Source organism: Microcebus murinus, chromosome 18 (assembly GCF_040939455.1).
Source record: "Microcebus murinus isolate Inina chromosome 18, M.murinus_Inina_mat1.0, whole genome shotgun sequence".
Classification (NCBI taxonomy): domain Eukaryota; kingdom Metazoa; phylum Chordata; class Mammalia; order Primates; family Cheirogaleidae; genus Microcebus; species Microcebus murinus.
The window spans coordinates 44,284,558-44,308,263 of record NC_134121.1 but is presented as its reverse complement, the minus strand read 5'-3'; the positions used below and the strand labels follow the sequence as shown (position 1 = coordinate 44,308,263).

General features: G+C 52.7%; 3 protein-coding genes across 4 annotated transcripts; 1 reads left to right on the top strand and 2 right to left on the bottom strand.

Annotated features, from left to right (window-relative positions):
• The first annotated feature begins 52 nt into the window (after window positions 1–52).
• Window positions 53–1,135, top strand: COA3 (cytochrome c oxidase assembly factor 3). The gene is made up of 2 exons (XM_012743269.2): window positions 53–320; window positions 607–1,135. The coding sequence occupies exons 1-2, from the start codon at window positions 104–106 to the stop codon at window positions 711–713; spliced, it is 324 nt and encodes a 107-aa protein (XP_012598723.1). The 5' UTR covers window positions 53–103; the 3' UTR covers window positions 714–1,135.
• Window positions 1,136–1,705: 570 nt separating this feature from the next.
• WNK4 (WNK lysine deficient protein kinase 4) lies at window positions 1,706–16,546 on the bottom strand. Of its 2 annotated transcripts, XM_012743256.2 has the most exons (19): window positions 15,843–16,546; window positions 14,235–14,407; window positions 12,996–13,216; window positions 12,530–12,687; window positions 11,926–12,014; window positions 11,619–11,835; window positions 9,901–10,165; window positions 9,549–9,670; window positions 9,270–9,328; window positions 9,043–9,160; window positions 8,656–8,772; window positions 4,729–4,866; window positions 4,096–4,150; window positions 3,387–3,994; window positions 3,247–3,307; window positions 2,743–3,148; window positions 2,454–2,653; window positions 2,184–2,281; window positions 1,706–2,076 (listed from the first exon to the last, which is right to left on the bottom strand). In XM_012743256.2, exons 1-19 carry the CDS (start codon window positions 16,455–16,457, stop codon window positions 2,074–2,076), a joined length of 3,723 nt encoding a protein of 1,240 aa, XP_012598710.2. In that variant the 5' UTR covers window positions 16,458–16,546; the 3' UTR covers window positions 1,706–2,073. The 2 variants fall into 2 exon arrangements, with proteins under 2 accessions (XP_012598710.2, XP_075850701.1); XM_075994586.1 differs by having other exon boundaries at window positions 1,706–2,281; window positions 15,843–16,526.
• A 1,061-nt stretch (window positions 16,547–17,607) lies between these two features.
• Window positions 17,608–23,167, bottom strand: VPS25 (vacuolar protein sorting 25 homolog). The gene is made up of 6 exons (XM_012743267.3): window positions 23,050–23,167; window positions 22,690–22,835; window positions 20,970–21,023; window positions 20,509–20,597; window positions 19,659–19,734; window positions 17,608–18,241 (listed from the first exon to the last, which is right to left on the bottom strand). Exons 1-6 carry the CDS (start codon window positions 23,100–23,102, stop codon window positions 18,129–18,131), a joined length of 531 nt encoding a protein of 176 aa, XP_012598721.2. The 5' UTR covers window positions 23,103–23,167; the 3' UTR covers window positions 17,608–18,128.
• Window positions 23,168–23,706: the final 539 nt, after the last annotated feature.

Below are 23,706 nucleotides of genomic sequence, written 5' to 3'. Positions count from 1 at the left end.
AAATGGGCACGCGGACTACAACTCCCAGCGTCCCTGCAGGGGCCAAGGACTACGATTCCCAGAGAGCCCCGCGCCTCGGGACTGCGTAGGGTGGAGCGGCAACATGGCGGGGTCAGGAGCTGGTGATCATGTCGATGATGCTAAGAGTGGAAAGGCCCCATTTGCCCAGCGCATCGACCCGACTCGCGAGAAACTGACTCCCGCACAACTGCAATTCATGCGGCAGGTGCAGCTTGCCCAGTGGCAGAAGACGCTGCCACAGCGGCGGACCCGGAACATCGTGACCGGCCTAGGCATCGGGGCCCTGGTCTTAGCTATTTGTATCCGTCCGGGCTCCAGACTCTTGGAGACCGCATGTGGGGGTAGGGGAAGGGAAACAGAAGAGTTTAGGAGGGCTAAGGCAGCCATTTAATGTTTGGGTACAGTGCTGTTAATACTCTTTTAATATGATTTGATAACAGCAATAGTTGTGGGTCAGGGCTCAGAAAGAGCAGTGGGCTGAAGGCCGGGATCATTGATTTGGGAGAATGGAGGGTAACAAGGGTGGAAGAGCATGTCTAAGAAAAGGGAATGTGCATATTCCATTTCCTGAACCCACCTCCCCAGATGGTTACACCTTCTACTCGGTGTCCCAGGAGCGTTTCCTCGATGAGCTGGAAGATGAGGCCAAAGCCGCCCGAGCTCGAGCTCTGGCAAGGGCATCAGGACCCTAATCTGGATGGGCATTGCACATCTCCAACCTGCGGGAGCTCCTTCACATGGTGGATGATGTCCCACGACCCTGCCTGTAGAAATTGAAGCCTGCTCACAGCATCGCTGGCCTTCTCACTAACCTTGGTTCATGATTAAGCCAGAGAAGCCAAGGACTTAAAGCATTTGGCCACTGTCAAGGGAACACCGCCCACCGCACACTCACTTTGTGCAGTGACTGAGCCTTTCTGGTAGTTTGTTTCCTTGTTTGACGGGTGTATGACCTTGGTTTTTCCCAGTGTCTGATTTTTGTGGTTTACCCTCTTCACCTCCCAGAGGCACAACTGTTATGGGGATAGGTGTAGCAGCTATGTGCAGTGTTGGAGCCTAAAGTGGGAAAGATACGGTCAAGTTGAGAATAATAAACTGAGTCATCTCTCCTGGAGCCAAGTGAGTGTGTGGGGGCTGAGACTGCATGGTACTTCATACTGGAAAGCTCTACAGGCAGTAGCTGTGGTGGTGGTGTTGCCCCAGGGAGCTGTAAATGTTTAACTAGAATTACTTTTTCCATGAGATCTTTCCACCCGAATTAAGGGAAAGATCACTGGGCTGTTTGGGACTGAACTACATCTTAGGGGAAGAAAGGTCACTCTTCTGTTCTCTACCCTCAAGAACACTAATTCTGCTGCTTTTCTCATCCCTAGAGAGAGAAGTGGATGATGGATGAAAGATAAGCAGCCTTCATTCTTCTAACTTTCATTGGTGCCTGCCTGTGCAAGCCTAGGGTGGGGTCTGGAGGGGATCTTAGCTTGGTCAAGTGGATCATTGACCTTGCTGTTTCCTCATGAACTGGTGCCAGGAAGCCAGAGGGCTGGGCAGTTTCCACCCCTGCCTCCCACTGTGAATGGAGAGTCCCTGTGTTTTTTTTTTGAGAGTCCCTTTTAAATCCTCCCCTGCCTCACCCCACAAAGCTTTGTCCCCAGTTCCTAAGGCGTGAAAAATACAGATTCACAGAGTCCTTGTTTCCAGCAATTTTATTGGCTGCTGCTAATTCTGGCCTGAGCACACCCCCTACACTCTCCCAGCTGGGAGTGGGTCCTCTAGAAGCATCTGGGCTTGGGTGGGATTGCTTAGTGGTTGACCCATGGCTGGGAGGGGGTGAAGATGAAGATGGTAGGCTGCAGAACTGACACCTCCACACAGCAAACAGTTCTCACATGTTGGCTTTCCGCTGTAATGGAGCTGCACTCTCCATGTCCCTTCTCCTTCAGTGCTGGGGCCTTCCTTGCTGAGTTGTGTTAGTCAGAAAAGCATCAGATTCTGAGAGCACAGGCTCCATGGTGCACCCTGGTGTGGGGGAGACACATAACTTCTGTTCGGAATTCACTGGAGGGAAAAGAAAAAGTGCTGAAGAAACAGCCAAGCTGGGAGGAACGCGAAGCTGCAGCAAGTTACCATTCCCTGGGCTCTCCCTCCCTTGGGCCCGCCCTCACCATCCTGCCAACATCCCCGGCGAATGTCACCCCCTTGCTTGCCCGCTGCTCCTGGGAGCTGGTGCTGCTGCCACTCAGGGAGTTCCTTCGCATGATGCCTGGGAGCAGGATGAGGAAGGGAGAGCACTGAATGAGGGAAGGGGCAGCGAGGGCCGGGGGGGGCTAGTCCCCCCAAACAAAGGGGCAGATTCCCCAGGACCTGGAAGAAAATCGAGTTGGTAAGGAAGAGGTCTCAGAAAAAAGATGGAAGCTGGGTGATTGCAGTCTCACCAGGGCCTGGGGGCTCAGAGCGCTGCAGGCTGTTGCGGCGGGAGGTGGGGAAGCTGCCCTTGGAGAGGCGGCGCTGGCGGCTGGACAGCATAGCAGCTGGAGCCACAATACCCGGTGGGGGCTGCTTCCCCAGCCGGCCGTACAAGTCCTCAATTTCCTTTTTCTGTAGTGTCTGTAGTGCCTCCACCTCTGACAAGTGCCTGAGGACACATCAAGGGCATGAAAGGAGTAGCCATACACTTCGCTTTCCCAAGTTCACCTCTTGTTCCTCCATCCTCTCCAGACTCACTTCTGCCGAAGACTCTGCAGCTCAGCCCAGAACTCCTCATCCTCTCCACTGCTCTCTGACTCCTCGCTGCTGAGACAAAGGCTGCTGTAGGAGTAGTTCATCCACACCGGGCTGGGATGGCTCAGGGGTGGGGGGCTGTCCCCAACTTGGAGTTCCTTGCCATCCTCTCCTTCCTCCTCGAGTCCAGCCCCCAGACCCTCAGCTGCACGATCACTCTCAGTCAGAGCTTCCCTGGTCTCTGGCCCGCCTCCCGCACTATCCTCTGTGTCTGAGCTCTCTGACGTTGGCTGAGGGGTTAGAGGCTTCAGAGAACTGGAGGGAGTTGAGGATGTTGGTTGTAGAAGGGGCTCAGCTGGTTCCTTGGATGAAGTCACTTGGAAACGCCCAACAAGCTGGGCCTTTCCCTCTGCAGGGATACATGGAGGGAGGGAGAGAAATCAGTGGCAGGATAGAAAGTGGGTTAGGGATAATGGGCAGGGGAAGGTCAGTGATCAGAGATCTCACCTTCTGAGATGGGCGCCAGTCTGGCTTCGCTCAGGAGTGGCCGAGCAAGATTTGGGGAGGCCTACAAAGTGTAGGTCCATGAGGAAGGAAGGGATCCAAAATGGAGCCTCCCTAATCATCCCTCTTGGTTTCCTACTCACCTCACTCTCCATCTCAGCTGTGTGGGCTGAAGGGCTCTCCTGGCCACAGGGAGCGAGGGGCAGAGGAGACGCCAGGCTAGGTATTGGACTAAGAGGGGCTGGAGGAGATTGGGAAAGAAGCCCAGGGGCGGGGGACAGCAGGGACTGGGCCACAGTCATCACAGCCAGTGAGAAGGCACTAGCCAGTGAGAGGAGAGGGGCCGCTGTGGGAGAGGGGAGGGGAGCAGCAGAGGGGCATGGAGGAAAGGAAGGAGGATTAAGAGTGACCTGGGAACAACTGGGAGAGAATGGAGGTGGAGAACTGGGTGGGAGAGAACTCTGGGGAAACTGAGAGGATGGGATTGGGAACTCGAGTACCCTGGAGGAGAATGGAAGTAGAGAGCTGGGGGATTGTGGAGAGGGATTTGAGGAGATCTGGCAAGAAATGGTGAATGGGGAGGGGCTGGGATGACATGGGGTAGACATGATGGGGAAAATGGGACCTGGAGAAATGGGGGTTCCAGGGGAAAATGGGTTTTCGGGAGACAAGGGAGTTCCAGGGGAAGATGGGGATGTGGAAAAGGCTGCCCAGCTCCTCTGCTCCAGGGAGGTGCTGCTCTGGAACTCTGCTGTGGAGGAGGGTGTGTTGAGGTGCCAGTCCCCCATGCCAACTGCCCTTCCCAGGGGCAACCCCAAGGGTTGGGATGAGCAATGACAGAACTCTACATACCAGTGGACGGGCCTGAGAGGGGGCCTGGGAGGGCAGGCAATGGCACTGGCTCCTCCTGAGGAAGAAGAGGCCTACAGTCATGGTGGGGAAGAGCTGAGGCTTAGATGAAGGTTTCAGATGGGGTTTCTTAAGCTAGGACCCATGAACCTCTAGGAGCCCATACATGAGTTTCAAGGGATTCAAAATCGTATGTGCTGAAATATTTACAGGTAAAAGGACATGATGTCTGCAACTTCCTGTCAAGGGCTCAGAAAACAATAAAAAGTATACATACATAAAGAAAGGGGAGAAAGAATGGTAAAGGTAATGTGGCAAAACACTAACAATTGGCAAATCTAGATAAAGGTTATCTAGGAATTCTGTGTACAATTCTTGTAATTTCTCTCCATGGCTCTGAAATTATTTCAAAGTAGTAAGTTAAAAGTGTACACTGAACACATTTTCGTACGACAAGAGTCCATGGCTTTCATCATATTCTCAAATAGGGTAAGAGTTACTGTTTTAGGGTCCCAGACATGATGAGAAGTTAGATCCTCAGGCACTGCCTAGGGCAAGGATTAATGAGCAAAGAGTTTGTTCCCCCAGAAATGTCCAGAGGGGTCTGTTCCCTGGAGATGTCCAGAGGGTTCTGACCTGGGGGCCTAGGGTGTCTTCAGCAGCCTCCACGGGGCCAGTATCTCTCTTCAACAGGGTTTCTACTCGCTGGATAATCTCCCGAATTCGGCTCAGGAATCCATCTCGCTCCGAGGGCAGAATGAACTCATTATACACCTGAAGAGGGTTAATAGCATGGGGAGGGAGGGTTCAGTTATCTCACTCATCCCTCTCTCCCTGCTCCTGATTTTTAAAAACCAACCCTTCACACCACTGCTTCTGCCAAGCTATCGTAAACACCTGTTGTGTTGCAGGCACTGTGTGATAGAAGTAGAAATAACAGTGTAGAAGGAAAGGAGCTCACATTCATAGTATACATGGATATACCAGATGCTTTACATACATTATCATATTTAACACCAACAACAACATTCTGGGGTCCGTATTAACATCGCCATTGTAGAATTAAGACAACCGATGCTCACAGAGGTTGAATTCCATCTATCAAAGGTCATAGGATTTAAAGCCAGGTCCACCTAAAGCCCGTGCCTGAGTTCTTTCCATTGTTGCCTTGCATGCGTTTGGACAAAATTCCTGTCCTCATCAGGTATTTTAGTATACCACACAGGCCCACATACACACCCCACTATAAAGTTAAGTAAAAATAAGGCAATAGGCCAGGTGTGGTGTCTCACGCCTGTAATCCTAGCACTCTGGGAGGCTGAGGCAGGTGAATTGTTTGAGCTCAAGGAGTTCAAGACCAGCCTGAGCAAGAGTGAGACCCCATCTCTACTGAAAATAGAAAGAAATTAGCTGGACAACTAAAAGTATAGAAAAAAATTAGCCAGGCATGGTGGCACATGCCAGTAGTCCCAGGTACTCAGGAGGCTGAGGCAGGAGGATCACTTAAGCCCAGGAGTTTGAGGTTGGTGTGAGCCAGGCTGATGCTACGGCACTCTAGCCCAGGCAACAGAGTGAGACTCTGTCTCAAAAATAAAAAATAAGGCAATAAATGGTAAATGTCACATTCAAATCCAGGAATGCTTATTGAGCACCTACTATTGCCAGACATTGTGCTAGGTACTGTGGGAATGTAGGGAAACATGAAACTTTAAGGTCTTAGTCTTAAGCCTGAAATCTAGAGGAGACATATAAATACGTAACTCAACATACTGCAAAGTAGGCAGTGATAGGTAAAGTGCTTCCAAGTGAGGTATAGATAGAAATGCTATGCCGGGAGGGGGAAGGGGAAGTCGTTATGAAATGGGTGTAGAGTTTCAGATTTGCAAGATGAAAAAGTTCTGGAGATCCGTTTCACAACAATGTGAATATATTTAACACCACTGAGCTGTATACTTAAAAATGGTTAATATGGTAAATTTTATGTCTTTTTTAACCATGATAAAGAAAAATGCTATTCCCAAGAGGGAATACTACCCTAGGGATGGAGGAAGCTGGAACGGCTTCACAGAGCAAGTCTTTGGAGCTGAACATTGACAGATGAGTGGAAAAGCTGCCCTTTATTGAGGGCCTGCCATGTGCAGACACTTCTCATACGTTACATCATATTATATCAGAGTTTCTTTGCAAACAAGTATTATCACCTGCATTTTACTGATGAACAACTAAAGTTCATAAAGGTTAAGAAACTTATCCAAGTTCATTGAATCAGTAAATAACAGAGCTGAAATTTGAACTCGGGCATTACATGAAAACCCACCCTTTCCTCTATTCCAGGTTGCTCATCAGAAAGCAGAGCAATCCAGGCAGAGAGAACAGCATAATAGCTGTGAGGCATGAAAGGTACCATGCACTCTTAAAATAGAGAGGTCTCAAGTGTAGCTCAGTGTACTGTGATTTTTAAAGGCCAGCTTCTGGAATTTGGACCTTACTCTAACAACCACAAGTAGCCACTAAAGATTTTGGAGTGAAAAGTAACAGATCAGATCCAAGTCTCAGGAGAGTTCTGCTGCAGAGTAAAGGGTGGATTGGTAAGGACAGAAAAGAGAGGAATGGACTCTGGGTTCAGAGGGCAGGTCCCTTTGGCTGTGTGGGATCAGAGTGGGTGTGAAAGCTCAGTAGAGTAGGTGCCCAGGGCGGGAGACCCCTAAGCAATGGAAACAGAGGAAGGAAGGCACCCAGCCTAGTCAGACGACCATTCAGAAACCAGCCTGGCTGTGGCCCGAGGAAAGACTCTGAAAGGGTCAAGTGGTTTGAGGGGAGGTGATAAGCCTTGCAGGCCGGGGGTTATTTTTGTCTTTGTCCTGAACACAAGGTGAACAAAGCTGTAGGAGAGGCTGTAGAGAGAGTTCCTGAAGCCTGATGTTTCTCCCATTCCCTTCCCTCCTTCCCCCCAGGGGCTGGCATCCACCACCCCCACTCCACTGAAACTGGTCTCCCACAAAGACCTTCTAACAAAAGCCAGTGTGCTCTTGCTCCAGGCTTCACCCTATGCCACCTCCTTGATATTCTCCTCACTCCATTTTTACTAATATCCTCCTACCTCTCTGTGTCCTTCAGTGACCTACCCTCCCTCTTCTCATTCTATTTATTTTATTTTAGTTTTTTGAGACAGAGTCTCAATCTGTTGCCCCAACTAGAGTGCCTAGTTCACTGCAACCTCAAACTCTTGGGCTCAAGCGATCCTTCTGCCTCAGCCTTCCAAGTAGCTAGGACTACAGGTATGCACCACCTACAGGTATGCACCACTAATTTTTTCTATTTTTTGTAGAGACAGGGTCTCACTCTTGCTCAGGCTAGTCTTGAACTCCTGAGCTCAAACGATCTGCCTGCCTTGGCCTCCCAGAGTGCTAGGATTACAGGCATGAGCCACCATGCCCGGCCCTTCTTCCCATTCTAGAACTGGTGCTATCCACTGAGCATATTCTCAGGCGCTCCATGTCTCTGGCTTTGCAGGCCCATCTCCCTTCACTCTTTCAGCTCTGTACTGACCACTTCTAAATCCACCTCTCTCTAGCCCTGCCTGAGCCATATCCCACTGCTATGGAGGACGTGGCCTTGGCAGTCCCTCCTTCACTCAAGCTCTTTATGAGTCCTGACAAAACCTTTCATTTCTGACTTCCTTTCTCCTTTGGTGGCCTAATTCCAATTTGCAAGTTGCCCTTGACATCCCTTTCCCTAACTCCCTATCATATCAACTCAGCAAATATTTATTGAACATCTACTATGCGCACTATACTACGTCATCAGGTTACTGGGTTACAGAGTAAATTATTTTCCTGAAACAACCCTTGGATTCACCTCTTCTGTTGCTCTCCCCCATAATCCACTCTCTCCTTCAACCACATCTGGCTTCTTGTGTCCACCTCCTGGCTGGACTCTCTGTCCCTAACCACCTGCTACAACCCATGGCACAATGATCTTCATAGAACCTATTGTCACCATGTTACATTTTGCCTAATTCTTAAGAGTGCTGATAGTTTGGGCCCACTCTACCTGCCCAGCTTCACTGCCACAATTCTCCTATAGGAGCCCTGACTCCCAGTGATAGTGGTTCTTCATGAAGCCCTCCAAAGTCACTTCCGACTCGGAATGTCTTTGCTTATGCTGTCCCTCCAGCTAGACATGCCCTCTCCACCCTCCACTGACTTTCTCACCCATCTGCCAAGACCCTGGGTAAGTCCACTGCCCCTGCTATCCAGCCATAGTATCGTGTGTCTAGCACACGCTTACACATAGCACTTGTGTGTAACCAATCATTGTAAGTCTCAAATTGCTCCAGCTGAGGAGCCAAACCTCATTGGATAAACAGAAAGCTCCCCCAAAACAAGAGCTGAGACAGCTTCAGTGTCACTATGCTGAGTGCCAACCAGTGCTTTAAAAACCCTGCTGTTGGATCAGGCTGTGTGTGTGTCGGGGGAGGGGGGTGGTGACTAGCACCAGTAGATATCAGGAGGGAGACCCTTGTCCCAGGTCCAAACACCCTGCCATCTCTCTCCCCCTCACCATGGCAGCCGCGATCTCTTCTGGGCTGTCTCCATCCAGATCAAATCGGAAAGTCACCATCTTGCTGTTGTGGGTCTGCAGCTGGCACTCAACCACTCTGTCGTTCTGGTCTGAGACCTTCAGATTCAAAGTCAGCACAGGGGAGGAGGTCAATCCCTCTGTCGTCATGCTGTGTCCCCACCCTACTCCAGCCAAGTGACAGTGGCCAGACTGGACATGGAGAGAAGTAGACTCCACCCCTAAAGTCTGGTAATAGAAACCAGACTGGCTGCCTCTTGAGTATCAGGCACACGCTGCTGCTCCCTTCTTCTGGGTGACCTCCCCATCTGCCGACAGTTCCCTCCTGGTCCTGTCAGTTTCCCTCCATCTCCTGTACCCCTTCCTTACATTAGTGACCCGAAGCCGGGATCGGGGTCTGCGGCGGATATTCCTCCCTGGAGGTCTCCTCATCTGTCCCAGCCCTTCTCCCACATCGCTAAGGCCTGATGCTGCATCTGAGGCATAGCTGGGGAAGGGAAAGGAAATAGAAGGAGTGTTGGAGTGTCAGAGTGGACACTGGGACCCCAGAGCTCCAGATGTTTCACCCTGGCACCCCAAGTTGTATCAGAACATACCTGTCCCCAGGGGAAAAGTCACTGCCAGGGCCAGAACGTGGAATGGATAGGGCAAAAGCCTGAAATAGGATAAGGGTTCATGAAGTCAAGAGGTTGGTATCTAGGGAGATGGTGTCAAGGATGCTGGGAGGATACTAGGGAGACAGAATTAGGGAAGATGAGCACAAGAGTGGTAGATTTCCAGGGACATGGGGCCAGGTCGTGAGGCTGGGTTTCACAAGGAGAGAGACAGGTTATAGGCTTGGAATGGCTAGGAGCCCCCCAGGTGACCCCTCTCACCGAGGGCAGGTGGAGATGGGACTCAGCGGGGCTGGATGGCACCCCCCCAGGGGGCTGGAGGGCAGGGTCTGAGGCATCCAGGAGGCCGGAGGAGCTGAGGTAGCCATCAGTCTCGCAATCCGCTGGAGGTGGGAGGGAGGGGATCAAAAACTGGGAAACAAAAGGGACTGGTGGCAGAGGAGGGGCCCTGCCTGAACAAAGAAAGGGCTGCTGGACAACTCTTTCCCAAAGGGAGCTTCATGGCTAGGGGTGGAAGGCAGGGTGAGTGACAGTGCTACTGGGTTGAATTTCTGGGTGAGGGGTAGAGGCCAAGGGTTCTGGTACCTAAGACCCAAGATCAGAGGTGACTTACAGGTGGTAGATGAGTAGCTGGCATGGCGGAAGAGGAAGGGCTGGTGCTGGTCTGCCTCTGGCTCCTCAGGCTCAGGAGGGAAGGTGCTGGGGGGACCAGGAGCCATGGGGACAGCTGCTGGTGGAGGTCTTGGCTCGGGTGGGAGGGCCTCTGACTCCCTAGCTTTGCGTAGCTTCTCACGCTTTCTCTGGATGGCAGCAACCCGTTCACGCACTGCCCGGGCCACTGGCTGGTAATCGGCTTCACAGACTAAACCCAGAGCCACCTGGAATTGGGAGAGTGAGGAACACAGTTTGGGACTGTGTTCAAAGATCCATCAGGACATCTTCTTGGGGTTTACAAAATATGAGAGGAAGGGAACCAGTATTTATTGATTATCCACCATATCTGTTAACTGGCAACTCCTTACCTTGTCATCATTAAATGCTCCCAATACCCTTATGAGATAAATCTTATCAGCCCCATTTTAGAGATTAAGTAAAGTAAATGACCAGTTCATGGTCATACAGGAAGTCAGTGGTACTCAAAGTGGGCAGGAGACATTTGGCAATATCTAGAGACATTTTTCATTGTCACGACTGGTGGGAGGTGCTATTGCATCTAGTGAGTAGAAGCCAGGGGTTCTTCTCAACATCCTACAATGCACAGGACAGTCCCCTAAAGATGTCAACAGTGCAAAGGTTAAGAATCCCTTGTAAGTAATGGATCAGGATGTGATCTCAGGTCAGGTTGGGCAGTACTATTGCTATCTGATCTTTCACCACATTCCAAACACACTCTCAGGTTCTTGACCCACCATAGCTGATCCCCACCCTTGCAACTGCCATTTCTCTATTGAGAATCCCATACCTCCCTCCCCCAGGTACCCCAAGCTTCTGCCCCTGCATCTTATGTCTCCCCCTTCCACTAGCTTCCATTCATCACCTCCTCACTGACTACAACCACAAGCTCTGCTGCTTGAATAAAGGAGGTGGTGCAGAGTAATGTAACAGAACCCGAACCACCTCCGTTTAAATCCAGCTCTACCGCCTACTTATTTGGAACCTCAGACGAGATATTTAACCTCCCTGAACTTCTGTTTCCTCATCAATAAGCTGGGATAAAATTACCCGCTATGCATGGTGGGTAGCAAAGATCAAAGGCATGTGAAAGTGCTTTAGGCCATGTAGGGATGCGGCTATTAAGGAGCTCCTACCATGTGCTAAGCACTGCGAGGGATAGAAAAATCAACAAAACACAGTCTGTGCCCTCAAGGAGTTTATAGTCTAGTGGAGGAGAAAGACAGGAGGGTATTGGGTGTAAAATAAGTGATGGTGGTGAGTGCTGTCATAGAAAGCCTGTGGAAGTGGAAAAAGCATTTAATTTTGACTCTAGAGGGGGAGGCTCTTTGAAATCGATGGTTCTGAGCATGCCGGAAGAAAGAGAGAAGAACAGGGAGAGGCGAGGAAAGGGGGAAAAATAAATAGATAAATTGGCGAGAAGGTACTCTGGAAAAAATGGATCAGCAGAAGGTACAGCAGAGACGTTGGAGGACCCAGGGCTCCTCTGGAAAGGAACACGGGGTGCGCACGCGGGTTAATTAGGGCAGGAGACGCCGAGAGGGGCGGGGTGAGCCCCTTCCCCTCTCCCGCGCCCCATCCCCCTCGCGCTGTCCTATCCGGTCGACGCCCACACGCCCTTCACAGGCCCAGTGGTCGCGCAGTCTGTCCTCTGCTCACCATCTCCTGCGCCACCTCCTCGGCCGCGTCCCGGCCCAGCTGGAACAGGAACTCTATGGCTTGGTTGTCCCGTGGGCGCCCCCCGCGCCGCGCGTCCTCCATGCGCAGCCACAGCTTGAGGCCGGGCTTCTCGCCGTCGTCCTCCTCCGCCAGCTCCACGTGCACTCCGCGCTCCTCTCGGAAGAAGGCGTGGGCCAGGAGGTCCTGGATCGTGAACCTAGGGGTGGCGCGGCGGTGAGCCCAGCCCGCCCGCACTGGCGCTCCTACTGCTACCCCCACAACTCCCGCCTCTGGCCCTTCACCCCACCTCTCGTTCTTATCCGTGCGGATGCAGCCTTCAATGATCTCCTTCACCTCGGGCATCTTCACCTTGTAGAAGCTGTTCGGCTTTGTGCCCTAGGGGAAGGGGTCGCTTGAGACCTAGGGTTCTGGAGCCCCAGCTCTGGGATTGACACCGCCACCACATACCCCACTCTCGCTTTAGGCAGCAGTGCGTGCAGTCGCAAAGGCGCGACGACTGCTACTGGAAGATTTGATTTCAAGTCCCAAACCCCCACATATAACTAGTGTGACCTTGAACAAGTCTCCCGCTGACTGTTTTCTCATTTGAAAAACGCAGAGGGGAACATTTGTCCCGCCTTGCCGGGCAGCTGAAGGATCGGATGAGAAATTGGATGGGAAATCGTTTGTAAACTCTTGGGAGCGCTACACACATTATTATTCTAAGTAGCTTGTGTTGGTGAAGGCGCATGTGCACTGTGTGCATCCACTATCCTTCAGTGTTCACCAGGACGTCTTTGTGTCTAGCCTGTTTTCAGTAAGGGAAAGGGGCTTGACCTTGGGCTGGTTGGGGCAGGAAAATGGGAGGGGGACCTAGAATTCCTTCTCCCCCCAATCCCTCTCACTCTCACCGAAGTGACCTTGCGGTAGATTTGCGCGGCATTCTGGCACTCAGAGTACGGGTACTCGGAGGTAGCCATCTCCAGCATGCACATGCCAAAGGCGTATACGTCCACGGCCTCATCATACTTTTCCTCGTACATTTCGGGGGCCATGAATTCCGGGGTCCCTGTAGGATCCACAGCAGGAATCAGGCTGCTGAGCACTCTTGCCTCGTCCTTCCACTTGGGCTATACCGGGACAGCCCTGCAGTTCTAAAGTATTAATACAAGTGACCGACCCTTGCCCACGGTGTGTATATGGGTGAGGGGATCTATACCATAGGTCTCCCCACCTTCCCTGTGATCTCATAGTTGCAGGGACCTCAAAGGGTCCTGCTGGGACGGGGGGGGTGGGGGGGAGGGGGGAGAAGGGTCCCCATTTCTTTTCTGAGGTAGTGGAGGAAGGGATTGCAAGGACCTTCCTGGAGGAACGCACCAATGACACTCTTGGCAAAGGAGGCGCGCTTGAGAGTGGCCAGGCCCAGATCCCCGATCTTGACTGAGCCCGTAGGGCCAGTGATAAAGACGTTGTCACACTTGAGATCCCGATGCAAGATGGGGGGTACCCGGGAATGTAGGAAATGAAGCCCCCGCAGGATTTGGCGGCTCCAGCGCTGAAGGACTCGCGGCTTCATCTCCCGGAACCGCCTCAGGTACCTAGGGGAGGGCGCATAGCCAGGGTGGTGGGGGGAGATACGCCCGGGGGAGGGGGCGGGGAGGACCCCCAGTAGGAAGTTCTCCCCTGCACCGCCCCACCCAAGCCGCTGCCAGCAATCTCCTAGTCTAGGTTGGCGCCGAGCCCCAGGGAGAAACTGAGTCGGCGGATGTAGTAGATAGAAAAGACATTACGAAACGGGTCGGGAGGTAAATTCACAGATAGGGCCGCAGCCAAGGTGCTGTGGGAGCACCGGAAGGGATGACTAACTGCCCGAGCGTGGGGGAGGGCTTCACAGAGGAAATAACTTTTGTGTTGCGTCTTGAAGGATGAGTAGGAGTTCAAGGGTGAAAAGGGGAAGGGATGGAGACTTTCCAGGCAGACGGGACACCTTGCTCAGAGGCACGGAGACAGCAAGTGGCAGGGCAGGGTGCAAGGAGGAGCTGGGAGCTGGAAATTTGGTTTGTCTGTAACTTAGGGTGAAGATGAGGCTGGATCCTAAGGACTTTGTGAGCAGGTTAGCCAGTGTGGACTTTATCCCGAGGCCCGTGAGAACCCTGGAAGGAGTTTTAAGTAGGGGAGTGACGATTCAGATTTTTGATTGAGAAAGATCCTCCAGGTTGGGGGGAAGATAGGCTCTCTTAGAGGGTGGCAGAGTAGGAGAAGGTCTTTTAGGAGGCTGCTGCATGCCTCCAGACTAGTGAGGTGACATGGCAGTGGGGGCACGGATAGCACAGTGAAAGATGTTAAGGAGGGCCTTGGAGACTGATGGGGGGGCAAAGTGGAGAGAGAGAGAGAGAGAGAGAGAGACACGAAGACTCTGGGAAGACAGCCCTAAGTTTTTGATTGGAGTGCTGGGTGGACATTGCCATTCCCTGAGGCCAGGGCACAGGTCGAGTGTGTGGGAGATGGTGAACCTGGTTTTAGACCTGTATGTAGAGAGTTTGAGAGGCCTGGGAGAAATTCAGGAAGCAGGGTTACACATCCCAGCCCTCCCTCCGCCCAACGCGCAGAGCTCACGTCTTGAGCGTGCCCGAGGTCATCAGTTCGGTGACCAGCACGATGCAAACCTGGCCCCGCAGCACCGACTTCCACGAGTCGTAGAAGCGCACGATATTGGGGTGCTGCAGGCCCTTGAGCATCTCCACCTCCTCCGAGAAGCGCTGCCGCTCTGCTCGAGACAGTTTCCGAGTCTGTGGGATGGGGGATGGGGTAACATCAGGCTCAGGACCCCCACGGGGAGGAGCCACCTCGAGTGTGGCTGGGAGAAGAGGTGAGGTTTGGAACCCAGGGAGGGGGTCAGGTTGGTGGGATCACTTGCCCAATGGGCTGCATACCCCGAACTCCCCATCAGTCCCCTCAGGCTGCTCCAAGTACACACCTATCCAGGGCCTGGGGCGGCCCCCTAGACCCCCTGCTGGACACAGCTGCCCTTTATGCAGCCTGGTCCAGGAGCCCTGGGCTCAATAGCGTCTTTGTGGCCGTCAGGGCCGGCCATGGGGCAGGAGGGGGCGCCCGGGGGCTGGCAGCGGGCAGGCAGCAGGCGGGTAGCGGGAGACCGCGGGCAGAGAATTGGGGCTGGCAAGGGGGTTCCAGTCCCCAGGAACTGGGAACTGCTAGATCCAGACCGAAGGCGGAAGAGCTGCGGAGGGACGTACAGAGAAAGAAAAGATCCAGGTCTAGGCGCCAGGAGTCCGCCCCCTCCCCATGGCTGTCCCGCCCTGTCTTCTCTCCCTCCCCTCACCCCTCAATTTGGCTGCCGCTCCTCGTCTGGCCTAGAGCCTGGGCGCGGCACTGGCAGGCGCAAGGGGCAAGCCCTATGCCAAGGCCAGAGCGGAGGGTCCCTTCTCCTAGGCTCTGTCCCCCAATCTGCATCTGGAGCTTTGGGCGCAGATTTGACTGGGTTCTCCCAGTGGAAGAAATGGGAGGAAGGTCCTGCAAACCAACAGGTTTGGGTCTCAGTGTCTTTGGGTCTGAGAAAGGACAGCCCAGGTAGACAGTGGGATGGGAAGCAGGACTGGACTCAGGCACCGGCTGGAGCTTCCCGTCCTCCCCTCTCCGCAGCTGTGAAGTCCAGAAGTCTGGCTGCTCCAGAAGGAACCTGGAGGGCCTTCTTCTGCCACAACTGCCCTAAATCTTCCAGTGGTGAAAAGGACTCTGGCCCAACTCCTGGGCTTCCGAATCCCAGCCTCCTGGTCTGCAAAGAGGTGGGGAGGGGGTGGGAGCAAGAGGACCAGGGTCATAACTGAGGTGGCGTCTCAGGACTTAGGGGAAAGGGAGAGGAAGAGATAGTGGATACCCACCAGCAGGCAACTGGTGGAGCCAGCCCCCCCAGATCTGAGCTGGCTCCCCACCCCAACTTCTCGTCCTATTTTTCACCTCTCAAGGCTGAGTATGGAGACTTTAAAAATGTTCATGCCCATGGGGGAGCCATCATACACCACTTGCCTAAGTTTCTCCTACTGCATCCCAGGGTCAGACAGGTCATCAGGGCAAAGACAGCAGGGTGTTTGGACATTTAACTGGAAAATACATCCTTCCCTTGATGCTGCTCCCTGACCCTGTCTCCCATATTAAGACCTCCAGAGTCCCATCCCAAAGTGCCACCGAGGGAGCACCCAGCCGCACCTGCAGCTCACACCAGGCCACCTCCACCGTGGTGTCCGTATCTAGCCCTCGATACACCGTCTTAAAGGAGCCACGTCCAATCTCGATGTCAAACTTGAGGTATCGGCCGTCTGGGGACGTTGCCACAGCCTGAGTCTCCATGTCCTCCTTTTCTTCCTGCTCCCGCCGCCGCTCTCGGGCCGTGGCTTCTGAGACCCTCGGGGGCTCCCCAGACCCTGAGCCTCCTGCGGAGCCTGTGAGCTCGGAACCCGGGGAGTTTGGAGACTTCCCAGGGGCTCCCTTGGTCCACGTGCCCTCGGGAGGCTCTTCAGCGCTAGGCGGTGGGCTCATTGCAGGGCTAGGATCAACGGAATCCGGAGGATCAGGGGGTTCCGGAGCGGGTGAGGCTGGCTGGGACCAAGAGCTCAGCAGCCCCAAGTCGACTGAGCTGCGGCGGCTGGGTCGAGATGAGCGCGGCCGGGGCTCAGTCTTCCCGGAGAAGCGGCGCGCTCGGCGAGGAGGGGGCCCGAGGCGAGGCGGCCCCGCGGTGGCAAGAGGCGGCGGGGATCGCAGGGCCAGGTCGGCCTCGGTCTGGGACATAGGGACTGCAGTCTCCGTGGCTGAGGGCGCCAACATGGGGAAGGGCCAGGCGCCGCAGGGCGAAAAGCCAGACGGCCTTAGAGGAGGCGGCCTGACAGGCGGACTGGCTGGGTGCGCAGCGATCCGGCTGAGCGGCTGGGGCCCCAGCCCCCGGCTCGCCCGCCCGCAGCCCCGCCCCGGCCCCGCCTCGCGGCCCGCCCTTACCCCCCAGGGCCGCCTCCTTCGAGCAGTGAGGCGCCTCCTGGATCCCCGCCGCAGACCTAAACTCAGCCGCTGCCCCGCCCCCGGCCGCTCCCACTCCTCTCCCGAACCTCCCAGGCACCCGCCTCCGGCCTCAAGCCGAGGCCAGACCTGAGTGCGAGGCCGAGGTGTGTCCTCCCGCACTAAGAGTGCGCAAAGCTGTTTGCGCGGGGGTGAGAGGGAAGGAATGACACTGGGACGGGAGAAGAAACGTGCCCTCGGTTCTCGGGCCCTAATGTGGGGGATGGGGTGGGGGAGATGGGGGGAGGCTACCACCCGCCTGCACACCCCAGATAAGGCAGCACCACCCCCTCTTAATCCTCCGGAGTAGCCCCAGGCCAAACGGAGGTCAGTGGAAAGGTCTGCCGCTGTTGACCCTCTGGTCTGCATAGGGATGGGTGTGAGCTCTCCAAGACAAGTCCCTCCCTCAAACCAAAAGCCTGGTCACCCATCCCCTCCACCCCACCTTGGCCACAGCCTGGCCCTGGCCAGAGTGGCTGTTTTTGCTATGTGGGTTCTCCTTCCTCCCCTTCTGTTTGCCAAAGTCTCCAATAAACCAAAGTCCACATCCGGCTTACCCCCCCCCTCAGCTGGCCTTAGCCACAACTACCCCACCCAGACCAGAAGGGTGGAGGGAGGGGCTTCAGAGTAGTTCAGGACTTTCATGGTTGGAGATGGCCAGGGAAGGGGGAGCTATTAAGTAACTCCTATTCAGAGAGAAAGCAGTCTGTCCCCAAGCTGTGTCCCATCAGCACTCCACACAGCCCACCCACCAGATGTAAAACCACAGGCTCGCTGTAGCTCAGTCAGCCCTGGAGGACCTTTACCTTCACAAAAGACATAGGCTTTGTCTCCCCTCTCCTTGGCAGGGATTCACTCCGGTGGTAACACTTCACTGCCAGCCCCAACCCCATTCCAGTACTGTAGTAATTTAACAGGCAGGCAGTGGGAGTTGAGATTTTTAATATCATAAATCATCGTTGGGCTCCGCCTCTCACTGCAAGGCCCATGAGCCTCCTATCTTCATATTGCCTGGAAGGCTGCCTGCAGCCAGGGCTTCCCCCATCCCCTAGGAAGGATCCAGCACCAGCCTGAGAAGGGAGGCAACAGCAGCTAAGGGGGTGGCAGGGAGAGGAGGCAGAAGCTGTGCAGGTGCATGTGTGTATGTACTTACATGTGTGAACACATGTAAAGTGTTAGGTTTACAGACCCTGGCTCAGGGACAGTCTAGGATGGGAGAGGAGGTAGGGCAAGAAGAAACACATTTTTTCTCTCTGGCGCCTTGGCCTCACTCTATCCCAGGGACAGACATATGAGGTGTGAGAAACCCATCCCAGGGTCCCAGCCTTCAGGACTGGAGCCCTTTTGAGTCTGGTGGAATCACAGATCTAGTCTGTGGGAACACTGGGTCTGCCTCCTTTTGAAAGCCCTGGAAAGGTGAAGGTTAAGAAGGGATATAGGTCTCTGCTAGAAGAACTTGACACCTCGGCCATCGCTGACAGTGATGATCTCAGCCTTGTGCTCCTGCTGTAAGGCCTGCAGAGCCCGCAGTAGAGTTGCCTCATCCAGCCCATGGAACTCTGGACAGGAGAGATGGGCAGTTAGGGTCACTCAGCTCTTTGGGGCCCAAGGCCTCTGAGGGCAGTCTAGCTGGAAGCTGAGACCTTCCCAGAGGCAGAATATGCATGTGCCATCTATACTGCTGCAGCTATCACCCATACTTCCTGGGCACTCCTTAGGAGTAAGGGGTAGAAGAAAGCCTCAGTCAGCATGAAATGAGTTCATGCTTATTTCCCCTTCCCTGGTTGTCCTGTCAAAGTCAACCTCCTCCCACTTCTGCCCCCATTACTGTCCAATGCTTAAGAATGCCACCATCTGCTTACTGGCCACAACAAAGGGGCCCTGACAATCAGGCCTAGAGAGGTCAGGACCTTTGTCACTGGACAGTGACCCTGGTTGCACATCTGTACAGATGAGGAGGACTTGTCCTAACACAAAGAAGTATAGCCAGTACCCCTGGCCAGGAGACTACTGAAGTCCAGCAACTATATTTGCCCTTTCCTAGATAACAGCTGAGAGCCAATGGCCAGCTGAGTATGCGGATATGGTAAGATACCATGAGAAGAGGTAAAAGGCAGCAGGCAAGCCCTGACAGGCTTGCTCACCTCACCCCCTGCAGAGGCCCAGCTCAAGTCAAGGAGCTTGCTTTCTGAGGAAGCCTCCAACTTTGCCCAGCCTGAGTGGTGGACTGGGCAAGGCTGCAGCGCTGAAGTCATGGGGTGATGGTGGGAGTAGCAAGCAGGGACCTGCAGGGCAGTGAGGGGGGTGGGGAGGAACAGCCAAGAGCTGTAAACTCTGCTAGGGCAGCCAGAGACTAACAGAAAGGGAAGGCACCCTGTCATTCTAGCTAAGATTGGAACTTTTCATGATCCTGGGGATCAGAAAATGGAGTCAGAGAGAAAAGAGTTAAGAAAGTGTTTACACTATGTAAAAATCAAACACTATACAAATCCTTGCCTGACCAGAAACTATTTAAATGGACTGGGGGTGGGGATGGGGGTGTTGGCCCAATCCCTTCAGCTGACACTCATAAATCTTGAGCCCTCTACAAGAATAAAAGGTGAAAGAGAGCCTGAGTCAGCAATGAATGAGATTTCAGGCTTAATCTCCCGCCCTGGTTCCTCTTTCGGCATCTACAGAAGTAATTCTGAACTTTTCGTGGGTCACAGGTACCCTTGAACATCTTGTAATGTGGACTTATCCCTAGAAAAATGCACATACACCCATACAAACAAAATGTGTGTGTGTGTGGGGGGGGTTCTGCATGTGAATTAAGGTGGTTTAATGAATCTTTGGACGTGGGTAAAGAACTTTTGTATTATGTAGTACTTGGAGTTCAGAGGCAGAGAAATGGGAAGTCTAAATATTAATTAAACCAGGACTGGACTGGAAGGAGGAGAATTCAGATGACAAAGCTGGGGAGGGGGGAGGCATTACCCTCATTTTCTGTGTCTTCCCCATTGGTCAGTTCATACAGAGTGAACACAGAGTTATTCTGGCCACTTCTGGAAACCTGTAGACATAGAAAATGAAGATTGAGTTAGATCAAGAATCTCTTGGGAGAACGGAAACCCACTAGCTCCACATCTCTGATCCAGGAATGGTAACTACTCCCAAACCAGCACTCATTGTCACCTCTGCATAGTGACCTAAAAACCATAAACCCTACAGGCGCTATATTTATATGTGTACACACATATTTGGAACCACTAAACCACAGGCCTTCACGTGTCTGAGGAGTGACCTCTCATTCTGGTTGTTTTCCTATTTAAGAATGGGTGGTGTGTGTTTGTTATATTTAGGTTGTTGACGCTTCTTCCCCTTTCTTCCTTGGGAATGTTTGGGGCTAGTGGTGGCTAGGAATTTGGGGAAGAGAGTATTCTGTCCCTATATCCACACTGGTTCAGAATGGCTCATTCATACTGTGGATAGCCCCATAATAGTGCAGTGGGGGAGGAGCCCCATGTTTTTTCCCCTTCCTTTCCCCATTTATCTCCTGTGGCCAGAGGTTCCAGCCAACCATAGCACTCATGGTTCCCAGTATTGCATTCTCCAAACACAGCCTCACATAGCCTCTGGCCTCCTACAGGCAAAGAAAGGGAGGTTCTGTGTAGCCAAAGAAATTGAGTCACTAAAAGAGGTTTGCCTGGAGGGTGTACTTCCTCTTTTTGCCCCCTCTCCACTTTGCTCAGTCTGGATCTAGGAACACCAGGTATCTGCTGGGGACCAATATAATTTGCCTTTGCCATGGGTCATTGCTGAGTACTTGGCAGCAGAATTGTCTCACCCATTGATAGATGAGTTTCCCCCATTCTTCTGGCCTCCGCCACATGATCAGGAAGCTAGACTTGTTCTTATCCAACCACTCGAGGTTCCCTGTAAAAAAGATACTTAGGAAAGCATCATGATCTAAAAAGGGACAAAAGCCAAAAACCAAGGTGGGACAGAGTGGAAGAGACTCAACTTCCAGAGAGAGAGATTCAATATTTATTTTACCATTACTATCTGTAAAGCACCCATTCTTCTTCCCCCACCTCTTTTCAGACATAGGGCACAGAGAGAGAGAGATTTCAATTTTTTGTATAAATAAGGAGAGAGAACCCAGACTTGGGGCTGGCTACTGTATAGAACACTCTGGGCTTCAAGCCAGAACAAAGAAAAAAGTTATGAAAGGGGGAAAAACTTGTCATATTTGTCCTAGGAAAAACCCAACTAGGAAGAAAAATAAGGAATTTGAAACGAACCCACCTTTCTTCCTCAGTTCCTCTAATACAATCTGGATTGATTCCACAGGAAGCTTCCCTGGATAAAAGTTAAGGGAATAGCATACAAGTGAATTGGGTGGGATGAAAATTCTCAGAGCCAGTCCCATGCTGAGAACCATCTGCCCTTATCCTGTCCCACACACATATGCATGCAATTTCCCTAAATCCCGCATTTCCTAAATATTCCAGAGAAGGTAAAGAGAAAAACTTCTAGCTAGGTATGGTGGTTCATGTTTTTAATCTCTGCATTATGGGAAGCTAAAGCAGGAGGATCACTTGAGGCTAGGAGTTAAAATCAGCCTGAGCAAAACAGACAGATTCTGACTCTACCAAAAAAAAAAAAAAAATAGAGAAATTAGCCAGGGATGGTGGTGGGCACCTGTAGTCCCAGCTACTTGGGAGGCTGAGGCAGGAGGATTGCTTGAGCCCAGGAGTTGGCGGTTACTGTGAGCTATGATTGTGCCACTGTAATCCAGCCTGAACGACACAGTGAGACCACATCTCTTTTAAAAAAGAGAGTGGCCGGGCGAGGTAGCTCATGCCTGTAATCCTAGCACTCTGGGAGGCTGAGGCGGGTGGATTGCTCGAGGTCAGGAGTTCAAAACCAGACTGAGCAAGAGCGAGACCTCGTCTCTACTAAAAATAGAAAGAAATTAATTGGCCAACTAATATATATAGAAAAAATTAGCCGGGCATGGTGGCGCATGCCTGTAGTCCCAACTACTTGGGAGGCTGAGGCTGCAGGATTGCTTGAGCTCAGGAGTTTGAGGTTGCTGTGAGCTAGGCTGATGCCATGGTACTCACTCACTCTAGCCTGGGCAACAAAGTGAGACTCTGTCTCAAAAAAAAAAAAAAAAAAAGAGAGAGAGAGAGGCTAGGCGAGGTGGCTCACGCCTGTAATCCTAGTACTCTGGGAGGACCAGGCAGGAGAATCGCTCAAGGTCAAGAGTTCAAAACCAGCCTGAGCAAGAGTGAGACCCTGTCTCTACTAAAAACAGAAACAAATTAATTGGCCAACTAAAAATATAGAAAATATTAGCCAGGTATGGTGGTGCATGCCTGTAGTCCCAGCTACTCAGGAGGCTGAGGCAGGAGGATTGCTTGAGCCCAGGAGTTTGAGGTTGCTGTTAGCTGGGCTGATGCCACAGCACTCTACCCAGGCAACAGAGTGAGACTCTGTCTCAAAAAAAAAAAAAAAAAAAAAGTAAGACAGGAAGAGAAATTCTTCCAATGAAAAGGAGCATTAGAAAATAAAAGGTACTACCATTCTTCAATCTCTGTCCTCTTGCCTTCCTTCAGCCTTTCTCCATAGATATTTTAGAGATGAATCAGGCAGCAAAAACCCTTACTTCCTGGGAGGAGGGGGGTGGGTAGAGAATATGATTAAAGGTAGTAAGGAGCCTCACCCAGAAGAGGACAGGAGATTCAAATAGTCAAAAGGGCTCAGATTGAAAAGCTTGGGGCTTGGCTTCAGGGCAGAGTCTAAGACCTGTATGACACCTGGGCACTCATCACTGCAAGAGGGTTTGGTACTGCATGTGGAGGCTAAAATGGATATCAGCTCACATTCTCATACTTTCCCAAGTCTGGTTTTGGTAGGAGCCTGCCTACTGTAGGTAAAGGGGTGGGGGAGGGAGTCTGGGCTTGTGGGAAAGTGTAGAAGTGCATGTGTGTGGGCTGTGGAAGAGCCTGAGGGAGGATACGCTGTAGCTTGACGTTGTTGAAGAGCGGGCTCTCCTGAGCTTCCATCACCGTCATGCTGGACTGTTTGTGCAGGCGGCAGAAAGACAGGACCAGCGAGCACCAGGCGGCCAGCTGCTTCTGCCGAGTGTCCACGTTCGGCTGTAACCTGCCGGGTGAAGGGGGTGGGGCGCAGAATTAGAGGGCGTGAGGGGGCGAGAAACAGCCCTTGCCGGGGGGCGCGTTTGGGAGAGAAAGTGAGGGACTGAGGGTGTTGGCGGCCGGGCCCCTTCTCCCCCTCCCCATGTGAAGCATCAGGGCTGAGCATGGGCCAGAGGGAGGGGTGGGAGGCACAACGGGGCTTCTCGGGGTCTGAGCCTCACGTAAAGAAGGGCGGGAAGCGATACTGCCACGGCCACTCGAAACTCATCGCCATCGTAGTAGCCCAGGAAACCCGGAACCTCCCGGCACAGGACTTCCGGTTTCCTTTTCGGTATGTCCGGGCAGAAAGCACAGCAGAAAGGTTCCGGACGGGTCTCCGGAGAAAGGCGGCCCAACGGGAGGTCATTGTCACCGGCTAATCCCTTGCCATTATCCTAAAAAGCTTTACCTTTTAGAGCAGAAAGAGCCCTGGGAAGTTTTCTGGTTCGATCCCTGAGAAGGGCTGTGGCTTCCCCAAAGCCGCTCAGTTTGTTAGTAGAACTGCAAATAGGACCTAGGTCTCTAGACCTAAGCCTGCATTTGTTTCCACTATACAAGGCTTCTTTTAATCTTGACATTCGTGTCAACTACCATTTAATTTGAACACCTTACAATTCCTCAGACTCAATTCGTAAGTGCTTTGAGTTCACCATTCCTCAGGTTCTTGCAGCACCTGTGGGAACACACTTTGTAGCTGGTATCACTAGAGACGATTCTGCTTCCATGATTCAGAGCTTCCATCCTTGACTACAGCTATCTATCTCTCATCTCTCCACGTCCTCACTATTCCAGTCTCAAGTCCCAGGATTCTTTTGGTCTTATGTGACACCTTACCCAGC